The sequence below is a fragment of the Physella acuta genome, unplaced genomic scaffold, assembly GCF_028476545.2.
Source record: "Physella acuta isolate Inbredline_101_S28 unplaced genomic scaffold, ASM2847654v3 ptg000615l, whole genome shotgun sequence".
In the NCBI taxonomy this organism is placed as follows: domain Eukaryota; kingdom Metazoa; phylum Mollusca; class Gastropoda; family Physidae; genus Physella; species Physella acuta.
In genome coordinates, this window is record NW_026732134.1 from 41,216 (window position 1) to 57,820 (window position 16,605).

General features: G+C 40.2%; 1 protein-coding gene across 11 annotated transcripts in view; it reads left to right on the top strand.

Annotated features, from left to right (window-relative positions):
* Positions 1-16,605, top strand: part of LOC131947908 (phosphatase and actin regulator 1) — a 69,693-nt gene that overhangs the window by 10,624 nt on the left and 42,464 nt on the right. For 2 of the 11 annotated variants that reach the window (XM_059309299.1, XM_059309300.1), the window contains 3 exons: positions 7,646-7,683; positions 10,660-10,854; positions 11,873-11,921. The exons of 7 other annotated variants lie outside the window; for them this stretch is intronic. In XM_059309299.1, the coding sequence (XP_059165282.1) occupies positions 7,646-7,683; positions 10,660-10,854; positions 11,873-11,921 (282 nt within the window). The remainder of the gene's footprint in view (positions 1-7,645; positions 7,684-10,659; positions 10,855-11,872; positions 11,922-16,605) is intronic. 2 more of the 11 variants (XM_059309301.1, XM_059309302.1) reach the window with 1 other exon arrangement.

A 16,605-nucleotide genomic window follows, 5' to 3' on the forward strand; every position in this document is an offset into this window, starting at 1 on the left:
CGTGTTTTAATTATGTGTTGTTTCCCTTTGCCGTTTGCTGCTTAGAGTTGCTTGCCCTTAGTGTCTATTTACTTATGCATAGATGTGCAGTTAGATTATAAATAGCCTAAGCGGTAGTCGTAAATACGGGTCTTGTAAGGTTAAAGTATTTTAAAACAAACTTTTACAAGAAACACATATTTTAAAAATAAAAAAAGTTTTGGCGTACGAATAGACTAAGAGTTGCCACTTGTGGGCCTATGTATTACCAAGTGACGAAGTTGTTGCCATTCATTTTTCGCCTCAGTGCTAATCGCCTCCAACACATCCTGTAGGTATTGTCAATGAAGGTACCCCCCCCCCCCCCACCCCACCCCGCCCGCCCCTTGCTGTGTATCTTGCGGGCCTAGATATGAAAGATGGGGCGGTGGGGCGCGCCGATAACTCGACCGTAGTTTCGTTCCCTCCTCCGCCAGTGGTGGTGGTGAGGCTCTACAGGTGATCAGCTGGTGGTTCTCTCCCTTATTGACGGATGGTGCTGGTGGTTGTGCTGGATAGGTCTAGTGGTTGTGTTTTTTTTTTAAACTTTGTATAGGTTTAGTGGTTGTGTTTAGAATTGACGGATGGTTCTTATCGTACTGGTGTTTGCGGAAGTTAAGACAGCCATATTGACGGATGGTGCTGGTGGTTGTGCTGGATAGGTCTAGTGGTTGTGTTTTTTTTTTAAACTTTGTATAGGTTTAGTGGTTGTGTTTAGAATTGACGGATGGTTCTTATCGTACTGGTGTTTGCGGAAGTTAAGACAGCCATATTCTTATGTTGGTGGTGGTGATTCATGGATTTAGTTCCGTTAAGGATGTGTCCGTTATGGTGCAAGCTCCAGTAGTGGATTAAGGTTGTGTCAGATGTTGGATATCTTGTTGTGTGCAGTTTTCATGGTGTGGCTTTTTATACTTTGTTCGTTGAGGATCTATGTTTAGTTTAATCAGAAAGTTGTGTGTTGCGTCTATCGGAACTGGCCAGAAAGTTGTAAGTGCTACTGGCCAGAATGTTGTTAGTGACCACTACTGGTTAGAAAGGTCTAAGTGACTACTGTTAGGGAAGGCCATAATGTTGTTAGTGCCCACTGTTGCTACTGGTCAGAAAGTACTGTAGTAGTGTTAGTAGTTAAATTAAGAAATCACTACTATTGTTTACTACAATTTTAAACTGTCCGCCCCATCACGTAGATCCTCCTATACACACCGTACCATTCAGGACGCTATCCACCTCGGCCATCACAAAGAGAAAATACTGTTGTAACTTGAGTTTATTACCTCAGATATACATCACGCCCCGAGCCAACAAATTGTAAAGCGACTCCTTATGACCAATCCTTGTCACCATATTCAAAGATGCGTTGAAAGGTACACATCCCCAGTTTTTAAAGTGTCCCCCCCCCCACCCCAAGCGTGACCTTACCCGCATTCATTTCTGGTTCAGTTTGAAATAGGTGATTGCAGGTCGGCTATTTTTAGCCGGTGTAACCTGGTAGGTCCCATTGAAATCGATGGGTGTCAGTTTGATGTGGGGGGGGGGGGGGGGAGTAGTTTAAACCGGCTAAACCAGAAATATGTTAACATGAGGTATGTTTTGGGCTAAGGTTAGGGTTTGGATTGATAGCGCAGGTAGCAGTTAAAGTGTTGAGGTGAGCTAGTGGTTTCTGTGGTTTCAGCCTAATTCGAAAGTCCCTACATAATTTCACATGAAACAGTTAAGTTTAATAAGATGCTGAGGATTGAGCTATCTTAACTTGATTTTGGGAGGTGTATGTTTGGGGCGGGGAGGGTGAGGGGGGGGATACCGTTGTCTTGACCTGGATGGGTCATGCGTTGCCGTGACCTTTTGGACAGGTCACAGGTTACCTTTCGGACAGGTCCCACCCAGCCTTATGACGAGGTTAAAAGAATGTTAAAACGTGCGAGAGAGGTGACCCAAACTGACCCTGTCGTGAGCAGCCAGGCCTCTCGCTACAAGATTGGGTGGCGCGGGCGGGGCCCTCTATGGCTCTCGTTTGTTTATTTTTACTTCGGCGATTGTTATTAGAAGTGTTCCAGTCAGCGGCTGAAAATGCCCAGTTGGGGGTGAAAACGCGTACTCAACTTTCAAGTAAAATAATTTCAGCTCGAACGGAGCTAGTTTTGTGCAGTCGTGAGTCAATAGGTTTTTTAGGCTCAATTTTTATATACTCATTTCATTAGGGTTGTGGGCCCTTGTTGGAAATATTTGCACGGAAACTCGTTTTATGTGACTCAGTATGAAAAGCTTGCTTAATGTTCTATTTGACTCATTATGGAAACATATGACCCACCATATCGCACACCCAACTGGTACCCCACTTCCCGTATTCCTCTGGTATCAAGCAGTGGGAACAAGTAGATACTTCAGAATGAGGCGGTTAAATCACGACATGGCGAATCATAAGAGACTTTGTTTACCCGGTGTTAGCTCAAGTTGTTGACATGCTCAGGTCTCTGGCTGACTTCAATACTGTGAAGTGTTTACAGTCCGTACTACCCGAGAGTTAGCTCCCCTGGGACGAGTCATTTCCCCTACTAGTTAAGCCCCATGTAGTAACGGCGGGGGCGTGGTTCGTGTTCCAGACCATCTAGAACCTTCGTTGTTTACCAGTGCCACTCTGTTTTATACTTGATACAATTCTACACCGGGTATTCGTATTTAATAATAAGCTTTAAATGTTTTCATAATGTCGTTTTTTATTCAGATTCACAAGGCACCTTTGCTTTAAGAAATGTTTTTTTTTTCTGTATCAGATATCGGAGATCCTTTCATATTAAGATTTATGCCTCTTTTAGTATTCTATTTCTAAGGTTATTAATAACAATATTTAGATTTGTATCTCAGTCATAGGAAGAATGAAAATATTGCAGGGCGTATTTCAATGCTCCAACTGCGGGTGTGGTGGGTGGTTGGATCAGCCAACCCATTTAGCCCGGATGTGTTCATCAGCCAACTCTTTAGCGTGGGTGTTGAGAAAAATCCTAACGGTCATACAAGCACATTTGATACCGCAATGATCATTTGGTGTTTTAAGTAACCATATCAGACATGATATAGAGATCGAGAAGGTTAAACCGAATTGGAAATACGGGTGTGCTTAGCTTTGGTTGCCCAGAGAACTTGTTAAAGTAGTAAATAGCAGCTCTGTCGTGGCGGTAAAGCTGAATGCCTCTAGTCTACCTACCTACAACTGAACACCGTCCATCTATGTCTTACCTCCTTTACTTGTTGAATTATTCAGGCAATTAAGGCATCACTTGCCAGGCTTGTTTGAAGCCCTAGCACTTGAAAATTGGAGCATGGATAATTAAAATTGTGCTGGGGTGGGGGTGATCGATCAGCACCCATCCGTGTAGCCCCGTGACCTTGAAATCAGTGGACCATGTCAGTGAGAAGCTCACGCGCAAATGTAACTGAAAGGGGGACATTGACTTAGCTAATTAGATCAGACTTGTGATCGCTTTCTACGTGATCATTTGCACATTATTTACCTCGTTTTTTAACGCTCAGCCGAACACCTCTATTTGAGGAGATCGGCTATAACGTTTAGTTTTAAGTTGAATGGTTGCAGTAGTGATTCTGGTTATACTTGCTGTACTAATATCACAGTACTATTCTAGTTTACTATTTTCTCATATACGGATGTTTCAATTGAAATATTATAGCTTCTAGGTTTTGGCGAGAGTAAAACTTGGAATAAATATGCTCGGGGGGCTTGTTTGAGGGGGATCGGTAATAAATAAACGCTGCGTATATCGGTGGTTTGTGACATAAAACAAAAGGACCCAGTGACGTAATGTTGTCTTTAGTTCTATGTGTACATAGCTGGTGTGTTGTCTGGCTTTGTTAGGGTTATGTGACGTAAGACGACACGGCGACGTACACGAGTTAAACATCTGAGGTGAAATATTTGACTTACGATGGCACGGGGTATCTGTAGACCATTGAAACACGACAGTAGGGTGTGATTGCTGATAGGGAGGCGAAAGGGGGGGGGGGGTGCTGTTTAAATAATTAGTTAGTGTCAAGGTGAAGCTCAAGTAATCGGATTGATGTGTACGACATGTTTGTCTACAAATCTTGAAGTTTGTTTAGGAGAGGCATATGGGATGTCCCTCCACTCCACCCCTCCGTCGAAGTGTCTCTGTCTTCACACCCTCCGCGTCGTTTCCAGCCTCAGCCTCTACTCGCCTCTCCACACCTACTTCCACCTCACCCTCCACCCACCCATTGTCTCACCCTACACCCTCCCATTGTCCCACCCTCCCGGCTCAAGCGTCACGTGTCAACAACCCCACACCCTCACATACTCTCGGGACCAACAAGCCGATTGTGCTTGTTATCACGCCGTGCTAAGCTGTGTGGTAGATGGATGGAACCACGTGACCTTGAAGATTGAATGTCTTGTCACCCCCTTGTTTCACACGGCACAGAATGTTCTAGTCGACGTCACCTGGGTTGTGAACAAAAAACAACTGCGCCGCTTTATTTCACCTGGTACGGAGCAACTGTTGCAGGGTATATCTGTATGCGACATGTGCTGTAATATATGGGGCAACTGTTGCTGGGTATATCTGTATGGGATATGTGTTGTAATATGTGGGGCAACTGTTGCTGGGTATATCTGTATGGGATATGTGTTGTAATATATGGAGCAACTGTTGCTGGGTATATCTGTATGGGACATGTGTTGTAATATGTGGGGCAACTGTTGCTGGGTATATCTGTATGGGATATGTGTTGTAATATATGGAGCAACTGTTGCTGGGTATATCTGTATGGGATATGTGTTGTAATATATGGAGCAACTGTTGCTGGGTATATCTGTATGCGACATGTGCTGTAATATATGGGGCAACTGTTGCTGGGTATATCTGTATGGGATATGTGTTGTAATATGTGGGGCAACTGTTGCTGGGTATATCTGTATGGGATATGTGTTGTAATATATGGAGCAACTGTTGCTGGGTATATCTGTATGCGACATGTGCTGTAATATATGGGGCAACTGTTGCTGGGTATATCTGTATGGGATATGTGTTGTAATATGTGGGGCAACTGTTGCTGGGTATATCTGTATGCGACATGTGCTGTAATATATGGGGCAACTGTTGCTGGGTATATCTGTATGGGATATGTGTTGTAATATATGGAGCAACTGTTGCTGGGTATATCTGTATGCGACATGTGCTGTAATATATGGGGCAACTGTTGCTGGGTATATCTGTATGGGATATGTGTTGTAATATATGGGGCAACTGTTGCTGGGTATATCTGTATGCGACATGTGCTGTAATATATGGGGCAACTGTTGCTGGGTATATCTGTATGGGATATGTGTTGTAATATATGGAGCAACTGTTGCTGGGTATATCTGTATGTGATATGTGTTGTAATATATGGGGCAACTGTCGCTGGATGTATGAGACATGTGCCGTACTGGGTATATGAGACATGTACCAAGTGTATGGGACAACTGGGTATATGGAGCACACTCCATAGTGTGTCAGCCAAGTGGTCTGTGACGCATTCCCCGAAGTATGTTTGTGGTACTGGGTGTACGTAATATGTTTTATAGTTTGTGGGGCAACTGCTGTGACACTTTTCCATTGTGTACAGGTATATGAAACATGTGTATTGGGGTATAAAGGGCTAAAATGTTTCAGGTCACACATGTTCCAAATGTATATGTGCTGTGTTCCACGGTGTGTGTGTGTCTGTATGACAATTAGCCGTGTAGTGTGTAGACTTGGAATCTACATCACCTGACACGTATTTGTTGATCTATCAGACTTGTATTGTTCCACCACGTGACCGTGGAAGCTACTTAAGACGGGCGTCACGTGGGACTAACGATGCTTTCCCAGGTGTCCACACACCACCTTGGCTGCTACGTGTCGGCTAAATTAGCGTGGGGTCGCTGGGACAGAAATTAGCACATGGTTATTGTGCGGCCCCCACCTGTCATGTTGTGTAAGCGGCGGGGAGGGTGGGGTGGCAACAATAGGACCTTTTTTTTGTAGGCTCGGCCTACCTTCTATTTGTCGTGAGAGTAGGTTTTTCAATGCTGTGTGGAGTTGCTTTCAGTTTTTTGGAGTAGTCCAGACAAGTTATAGTGGAGAGAGGCCTAGTTAGAGCGATGTCTTGGATAGGAATGATATACATTTTATCCCCCCTGGCTGGGTTGTGTTACACTGTATGTCACGGATAAGCAGTTCGTGTTTCAAAATCATTGGAGAATTCATTTTTAATTAATTATTTTTTTAAAATGTGTGGATACGCGTGATGTATTATTTTCCTGATGTAGATCTACATACGATTGGGTGTTGTTGAGTTGTAGTGCATGTGTGAAGGTGTGCGTCTTAGTTATAGTGCAGTGTTCTACAAGTGTTGGTAAGCGTAAATGTGTGTTGGTTCATTTCTCATGTGGCGTTTGACAGGACTTCGGTTCACCTCTGTACCGTCAGGTGCTTTGGGTGCACCTCTCGAGTCAGGTGTGCCGCGTGCTCGTGTAAAGTGCACCTGCGTGCAGGTTGTCTAGCTGGAGGTGTTTGACTCCTGTCAATGGTCATGTTGGCTAACAATCGGACTGAGTGCGAAATCTCCCCGAGTCGCGTACCACTAGCGCCGGCTCTCCCCCCCCCCCTACTGTTCTAATATTTAAGACGGCCTTGCTATGTCGCCTTCACACGACAGAGACAAGCCTAGGCCCCCGATACGGGTAAACTTAGGACAGCATATTGCTGCAAACATCTACCTTTATTAATTCCTCCAACCATTCTACAAATATGAAGAAAATTTAAAAAAAAGTTTGAATAATTATCCGCGTCTCATCTCCATCTTAAAGGAGGTTGTGTGCTGTGTTGGTATTTTCCTGCGGCGAGCCGATTGCCTGTGTATTCTTGTGTTGGTTTGCAAACAAAAACAAATAGCCGACATGAAATGGGCCATGTTACTCTCTGCCGTGTAGGCCTACAAGGGGATGCCACTCTTAACGAGGGCGACAACTCTGCTCTAGATGTGTTTGTTGTCTTTTAACATGGGCAGGCTATGATTGTGATATCTGAGCCAGTAGCACGACACGTCTCTTTTAGCACTTAGACTCTAGAATGTGATTTTATTTTATTTTTTTTATGTTGCCTTAGCTTCTGTTTTGTGTTTACGATTCTCTTCGGTTAATTAATTACAGGAAATTAAGGGCTTTTGGATACGGGATTAATCAATTCTCCGGATTATCTGCCGTTTTAATGAGATAACCGTTTGTGATTTTTTTTTGCTATGGTTTATTTACTATTATATATTTTTTTTAAAATCAGGTGTGAGGGATACTATTTAACTGTGGTGGCTAAATTCTGTAATATAGTGTTTTAATACTTTTTTTTTTAATTACTTGATAACAAAAACAGCATGTGACAATGAAACATTCAAATGTGTTTAAACACATGTGCGTTTCTAAGTAACACTTCTCCCGCATAGGATCATACCCGTGCCTTATGAATTATGGATAACATTACACCCGTACAGCTGTGGATAAGTTAACCCATTCTCTGGATACTAATATTGTGGCTAGAATTTTTGCCTCTATCTGGACTCTACCTTTCTAAAGAGCCCTGCACTATGTCGGCCGAGGTTCGGGTCCCCGAGAGACACTGTTAACGGTAAAAGATAAATATTTGGTACCGTATAATAGATATAATAGTAAAATCAGTGAAATGCTGGTATTCAACCGGTAAGAGGGTCTGTGCCGCTTCTTTACCGGGAATATAGATTCTAGTATTGTATAACTAGAGGTAATATTATTAAGGTCTGATGACTAAGGGTCAATTCAATGCCCAGAGTTCACAGCCTTATTAAAATGATAATTGGTTCTTACCAGGTCCGATGACCTCTTGTCTCTGGCAAGGGTTTACGGCCGGTTAATAAAATAAAATAGCAGGTCCGATGACTACGGGTCAACTCAATGCCCGCAGTTTACGGCCTGTAGTAAAATAGAATGAGGCTGTGTATGATATATATCTACTGCTCCGTGGCTGATACACGTGCAGGATAAAAGTAGTACAGCAGGTAACAAATATCTACTCAACTGCCACGTGGAATTACATCACAGGCAGGAATAGTTTAGGTCAGATAAGTATTTAAATGCCCTGTGGGCTAAGGCACGGGCAGTGTAAAGTTAAGTAATTCAGGTAAGTCATCGACTAGCACAATGTAAAGTAACAATGTATAGTGTTTATGAAAAAAATACATGACAGCAAGATAATATCTATATATGGTATTTATTAAAACTCCTTGATACACTGTTAATCAATTATGCATATAAAAAGTAAAGTTAAGTAAAAGTAAGAAATAACTAAGTAAAACCAAACCCAGAAAAACACGTGGAGGTCGGGCCGACGGCCCCAACGCCGCGTGCGACACCACCAGCTGAGCTCAGTGCTGGGAGAGTGCGAGAATCCCTTTGTTGCATCCCCTTATATGCCTTTACATTGGCGGTGTGTCACGTGGACAAACTAGCCAACTAGAGAGGGGCCTGCGAGGGGGACGAAAGATAGGAATGTACGTAGTTGTATAGAGGGGGGGGGGGGGAGTATAGAGCAGGTAAGGGGTGGTGTAAGAATAACGTGGAGCTAGGCCTAAACGGTTTCACCGTCACACCCCCTTTCCTCGCTAAAATTTCGTGGTAACGCAATTTTCAGCGGACCAGAAATAAAACAATATCTTTTCATGTGTCTTTCAAAGTATAGTTAAGCAAAAAATGTAAATAACAATGTCTTTAGACGAAAATTAATAACATTGAAACATAGGCCATTGACAGGCAAAATGAGTATACATTAGTCCAACATCAATTACAACATTGTGATATGCCATTAGAGGCTATAGAAAACAAAAATTGTTTTTATGTAAATTGTAATAAGACAACGGTGAATAATGACATTTTTTTGTTCAGTATAAGTTTACATTGTATTCAGGAAATTAACTAACGCCAAGTTCTGTTTTAGAAGTATGACAACCAGGTCTAAGAAGTCAGTGGAAACCTGTGAAAAATACTGCAAGAACAAGGGAAACCAACAAATTTATGCATAGATATGAAGTTATGATTACATAAGATATGACAATGATAAATGCCCATAGAATTTTTTTTAAAAAGCAATGCTTGTGTATACAACATATATCAAAGTAAGTCATAAAATAGCTTCATTATTTTTTAACTGTGCAGCTTGCATCAATTAAGTGCAAGGCTGGATTTGAGCTAAGTTCAGGCAATCGACCATGACTTACTAAGAAATTCCACCCTAAGTCTAACTAGCTAAGTTATGCTTAGTGACTTGTCAAAACTCAGAATGGGGTGGGTGGCAAAACGTGAAGCGCCAGTAATTAGAGATGGGTAGACATGGACACAACAGCTATAGAGCAAACGGCACGTCTCCCGATAACTTAGGCTGGTGTCCTTGGACCGTTGTTTCATCAAGTTGTATGTAGGAGGGCGGGGCTTCCAACGAGGTTGTCTGCGTTGGCCAATTTGAGCGTTAGAGTTCTTGTTTTGGCCAGGTACGCAGTAATTGACTGTGCTGTTAGTTGGGGACGATAAGTCTGATTCGGTCCGCAAGGGGCGAGAACCAGATTTTGTTGCTAAGGGTGATAATTGTAACTTGCTTTGTTGATTATCTGCCCCTTGTATAGCTGCGACAGGTAATTCAGGACCGAGAGCGATCCTCCTCTCGTCGGCGAATTTTTTCCCTCTGGGCAGGGGCTGGTAAGGTTTGGTATGTGTGGTAGGTATAACAATGGGGCCGATAAGGCTGACAATCTCAGTGGTTGGGTTGTTTGCATAATTAAGGTCGACTGAAGCATCCGGTGCTGTGTTTATTGATGATTCAGTCGGGGCAGGGGAAGTAATTGTAGGTCCGATGACTACGGGTCAACTCAATGCCCGCAGTTTACGGCCTGTAGTAAAATAGAATGAGGCTGTGTATGATATATATCTACTGCTCCGTGGCTGATACACGTGCAGGATAAAAGTAGTACAGCAGGTAACAAATATCTACTCAACTGCCACGTGGAATTACATCACAGGCAGGAATAGTTTAGGTCAGATAAGTATTTAAATGCCCTGTGGGCTAAGGCACGGGCAGTGTAAAGTTAAGTAATTCAGGTAAGTCATCGACTAGCACAATGTAAAGTAACAATGTATAGTGTTTATGAAAAAAATACATGACAGCAAGATAATATCTATATATGGTATTTATTAAAACTCCTTGATACACTGTTAATCAATTATGCATATAAAAAGTAAAGTTAAGTAAAAGTAAGAAATAACTAAGTAAAACCAAACCCAGAAAAACACGTGGAGGTCGGGCCGACGGCCCCAACGCCGCGTGCGACACCACCAGCTGAGCTCAGTGCTGGGAGAGTGCGAGAATCCCTTTGTTGCATCCCCTTATATGCCTTTACATTGGCGGTGTGTCACGTGGACAAACTAGCCAACTAGAGAGGGGCCTGCGAGGGGGACGAAAGATAGGAATGTACGTAGTTGTATAGAGGGGGGGGGGGGGAGTATAGAGCAGGTAAGGGGTGGTGTAAGAATAACGTGGAGCTAGGCCTAAACGGTTTCACCGTCACAGACACCCCCACGACGACGCCATAGAGACCAACGGGAAAGCCCACACCCTCAGGGGTGGGCAGCTCAGCGCCTCTGGGGACCTGTCTTCCGGTGACGAGCTGTCCGAGTCGCCCTTGGAGAAGTCGTCCAGCAGTAGCAGCTCCAGGAAGCGCTGGCCCTGGAGTCGCTTCCGGTGGAAGAGGAAGGAAGCGGGTAAGTAGCGGCCCCTGACGTACTCTCTCATATACTCAACTACCTGTGTATTAGGGCTACGGAATGTCAGTGGTGGTATACGATTTATCGGTGTCATAACTCGATGTGTAACAACGTGTCATTAATTCAATGAATGCTCTGTATATACTAAGCATGCTGTCGATAACACTACTGTACATTAATAACAGTGTGAGGTAAAGTATTGCTATTGTAAACGTAATCATAACTACCCTGTATGAACTATAGCTACCCAATGCATTAGCCCCCATATTAATACAATGTATTAATCCTGTGCGTGATTATAACGTTATCTGATTATGTAAGCAGAAAAAAATGAGTATCTATCCAGTTAAAAAAGAAAACAGTAGCTTATCCTTAATGCTTTTAGAGTTTGGCCTGGTGCCTGATAGACTCAGCTGCCGGATCATCCATCGATCTATTTTTATGGTGTCTACACAAAAAAAAAATCTACTTTATTTTTCTTCTTTATTTGCAAGTTCAAAAGTCTACACACGCGTAAACAAAGTTTTGCTTAAATGTCTTTCTTAAATGATACTAAACAATTTCAGCTAACTACTCATCCCCTTTCCAGAGGGCCAAACAACCTCACACAAAAAAGCCCCTCACATAGTTGCTACCACCCATTATTAAATTCGAATAAAAAAATATATATTGTATATCATTTAAAATATTGTAAATCAAACTGGATTGTGTGGCACATTTAAATAACCCTCCCATCACACACTTAAGCTAAATACCTGTAAATACAAACTACCCCCATAGTTAAGTGACATAATTTATAAAATCGTGCAATAAAATATATATTAAACTAATGGAAGCATAAACATGTCGTAAGTGTTGTATATATATATATATATATATATATATATATATATATATATATATATATAATGCATAATAAGTCATTAGACGCTAGTTTACAAATTAAAAAAAAAAACTATTCCCATAGAAATCAATTTTTTTAATGCATTGATGTTTTCTTAAGTTTTAAATAAATCAGGTCTTACCCTCCATTATGACAATGGGGAACAACTCGGTTCTTGTGTTGGTGAGTACTAAGTTGTCTAACCTTTGTTCCACCCAGTCCACGACATATCTCATCCAAATGCAAATTTCAATTTCTTGTGTCAACCAAAAATTCTCCGAAATTCACTATTTGTCTCACTATTTTATTTTTGTATTCATGCCGGTACGTTAAAACGAATAAGATGTGAGTTGTGTATTGAAGTGTAAAGCGATGACTTGATAGGACTGTTACATTGAAAGAAACAAATACTTATTAGTTAAAGAAAAGGGGGCGTAACTAAAAAGTTAAACGTATGTGTTTGTAAATATAACGACTTGATTAAATGTCCTAACTTCAACGCTATTGTTATTTAGGTCGTTATACAAGCCTAATGCCAATTTAATTGATTTGTTTTCCTCTGTATCATAATAGGTTCACTCCTCCCCCCCCCTCCCACTCTCAACCACTGACCTCCTTACACAGCTTTTAGTTTCCAGCTTTCTATTCAGTATGCCTTAATTTATACATGATAAACACGTAGGCTACGTGTGTTCGAGATGCGCACCTTTCCCCGTACTGTAGGTGTGTTGCGCACCTTTCCCCGTGCTGTAGGTGTGTTGCGCACCTTTCCCCGTGCTGTAGGTGTGTTGCGCTCCTTTCCCCGTGCTGTAGGTGTGTTCTCTATGCGCACCTTCACCGAGTTGCAAATCTGCCACTGATGCCTTGTATGATATAATGTCCACCTGCCTTGATTGATTGTAATGCTACCCCACAATCACAAGCATCCTCGTATCTCACACACGTATCAGTTAACAGCTAAATTACATGCCAGGGTTTTTGTACCGTCGTCTCTGATTGGCTAAACCAGTCATATGATTCATTTTATGGTTCGCATTTTAAATATTTTTTTTTTAATTTCTTGCACTTTAAGATTTTAAAGTAAATTTTAGATAAAGCCTTTAAAAAAGCTGTTTTAATTATTTAATGAGAACGTTACTTACCACACTGTTAAACGAAAAGTAGTTCATTAATGTATGCTTTAGTTACATTATTATACAAACCCAACCCTCGCCTTACTAATGCACACTGCTTCATTTACCAGCTGCTAGGTATTAAAGAGTCAAAAATGTGCTTTTTATTTCGATATATATATATATATATATATCTATCTATATATATATATATATATATATATATATATATATATATATATATATATATATATATAATGTATGTATAATTAATGAGACAAGAATGGATTGAATAAGTATCGATTGTTATTTGTCCTCTCCCCTCGACGAATGTGACGGTCACTGATCTGATGGATAGTCTCCCCTGGTCCTTATAGGGTACGTAGACAACTGCATGGGCGCTAAATCCACATTGCCCCCTGCTCTAATTAAACTACATATGTCATTGGTAAACAATTTGGCACTCCGTGATTTGAATGATTTCCCTATTCTTTCCTTGCTAAATAGCTGACGATTGTTTTATGCAATTTTTACATGAGTGTTTTGCTGTTTTAATATCCTGCTATTACCCTGCTTGAAAAATTCAATAATTTATTCGCTTTTAAAATTCCGTCCACCGTATTAATTTAAAAAAAAAACTAATTAACTTTAGCCGATTCACACATAGCAACAAACAGCGCAGGCTACGATATATTTTCTTACTGTTTGTATTGTTGTAAATACCTTCTATTAGAAATCTTTAACGTCATACTCTGACGACAGACAATCAAGTTTATAGACAGCTTGGCGTGGTACACTTGACTTCTATAAAGGGCGGTTAGTTTCGTATTCAAAAACTTGCGCTTTGTGCTGCCTAAAATAGAACTATTCACATGTAAAAAAAAGTACACGCTGTTTATTTGAAAATTACTTTAACTCCACGTTTAAAAACGTCTACGTGAAAGGCCGTTACGTTAAACTGATTTTTTAATTATAGCATTACAGACAGCTTGTAGCTTAATTTATTTTTAAAACTGGGTTACACAAGCGTTCACATAATTTTGTTAACCTTTTTTTTTTTTTTAAATCAACATTAACATCGCACAGATTAAAAAACGGTTTATTTATAAAACATAACTAAAACATTATTGCGATATTTATTTTGGTTTCTCAGAGGATAAAGTAAGATCAGAAAAAGTGGGGGTTAGAGTTTCTTCCAGGCATCTCTTCGAGTCCCCCCCCCCCGAAAAAATTCTACCGCCCCCTCCCCCCCCCACCCGAACGAAATGAAATTTATATAATTTATATAGAAAATATATACTTTTAACAGTGTCCGCCCCCCCCCCCCCCCCCCGAAGAAAGTCTACCGCCCCCCCCCCCCCCCTGAAAATTTCAAGTGCCCCCCGGAGAAAAAAGTCTGAAAGAAACACTGGTGTGGGGGGGGGGGGTAGCTTTGATGTGCAATGTCTGTATAGATGCAACACACAAGGAAACCAGCCCACGTCTGTCTTATATTGAGGAGCCACCGTCAGCTGATGAAGACAGATTGGCTGTTCCTTTTGTCGGTGGCTCGGTCCTCAGACAATCAGCCCCATGTCCGGCATACATCGTGCCTGCTACATCCAATAATGTGTGTCTGGGTTTAGTCGTGCTACGTCACGTGTCTCCATGTTACAGTGACTACAACATGCAATCATATGTGTCTGGGTTCAGTCGTGCTACATCATGTGTCTTTATGTTACAGTGGCTACATGTCTTTAAGTTATGTTGACTAAATCAGCTGTGTCTACAATATAGAGTATAACAAATCTGTCTACATTATAGTGGCTACATCATGTACATCATATTCAATACGTCTACATTATAGTGGAAACATCATGTGTCTCTATATATCCAATACGTCTACATTATAGTGGATACATCATGTCTCTATATATCCAATACGTCTACATTATAGTGGACACATCATGTGTCTATAAATACAATATCTACATTATACTGGATACAACTTGTAATTTCTGTTTCAGCATAACTGTCTTATTCATTGGATAAACGTGTTCAAGTTGAGGATAACCGTGTTTAATATTGGAGTTACTTTCAAAACATGACATGAGTGTTTCTATACTGATTGGGGTAGACTTACTGCATCTGTAGCTTATATTTTTTTAAAAAAAAGTTATTTTCTGTAATATATAAATACTTACTTGATAAATTAATGGGGAATTTTATTATTATTTTTTTTTTGCTTTCAAAAACCAGTCAATATTTTATTAATTTAAATTTAAAAACAAACAACCAAAGTAGTATATTAGGTCCCTTTTGGGTATTATTTTTGGCGGAGGTGGGGATGGGGAGGAACAATGACATATAGGAAAATACTCGGGAGCAGGATGCGCAGGCGGGACAATGACATATAGTAAAATACTCCCAGCCTGGCGCATCGGGATGGGGAGGGTGGGTGAGCAGGATGCGCAGGCGGGACAACGAGATATAGTAAAATACTACGCCAACTGGGGTTGGCGGAGGTGGTGGGGAAGTAGGTCACCTTTTGGTGACCTTGTGACGTAATCATTGACCTTGTGACGTAATTAGTGACCTTGTGACGTCATCATTGACCTAGTTACGTAATTTTAATGCGTTTTTTTAATGAGTTTTAATGAGTTTTTAAAATTTTAATTAATTTTTGACCTAGTTACGTAATTTAATGCGTTTTTTAATGAGTTTGAATTTAATTTTTAAATTTTATAGTTACGTAATTTTAATGCGTTTTTAATGAGTTTTTAAATTTTTAATTAATTTTTATTATCGAGTTACGTAATTTAATTACTTTGATTGTATTTTTATTTTGTTTAATTTGTTTGTTTACTTGTTGTTTAATTTAATTACTTTGTTTATATTGTGTAATTTTTATTAACGAGTTACGTAATTTGATTATTTGTTTACTTTTTAATTATTTTTATTTTGTTTATTTTTAATTTTATTTTATTTTATAATTAGTTAAATTATTATTAACTAGTTACGTAATTTGATTTTAATTACTTTTGTTTATTTATTTATTTGATATATTTCTTTTCTTTGTTGTTTAATGTTGTTTATTTATTTGAATGTATGTATGTTTTAAATAAAAGACTAACACTAGCATGTACTAGAACAGTCTTTGTATAGGGACCATTTTCCAACACAACGAACGTTACAAAAATAGAACATCCATTAAAGATAACGATCAGCCACAGCTGTTACGTATCGACCCGCCCGCGAAGTTTTCTCACCGCTGCCCGTTTTAATGGGAATGTATTGATCGCAGCCGCTGGCCCATCACACCTAATTAAATTTTTGTTATGCTTCACCGAGTTACCCCCGCTCGGTTGACGGGTTATGGTAATTAACGACATACATTAAGTAGCTTTCCGCGAAGCACTTAGGTCATTATGCAACAGCTTTTGTGCGACAGCTGGTGCTGTAATTTACGTAATTTGATTATTTGTTTACTTTTTAATTATTTTTATTTTGTTTATTTTTAATTTTATTTTATTTTATAATTAGTTAAATTATTATTAACTAGTTACGTAATTTGATTTTAATTACTTTGTTTAATTTAATTACTTTGATATATTTCTTTTCTTTGTTGTTTAATTTGTTGGTTTGTTTGAATGTATGTATGTTTTAAATAAAAGACTAACACTAGCCGTGTACTTTGTGAATAACATCCATTAAAGATAACGATCAGCCACAGCTGTTACGTATCGACCCGCCCGCGAAGTTTCCTCACCGCTGCC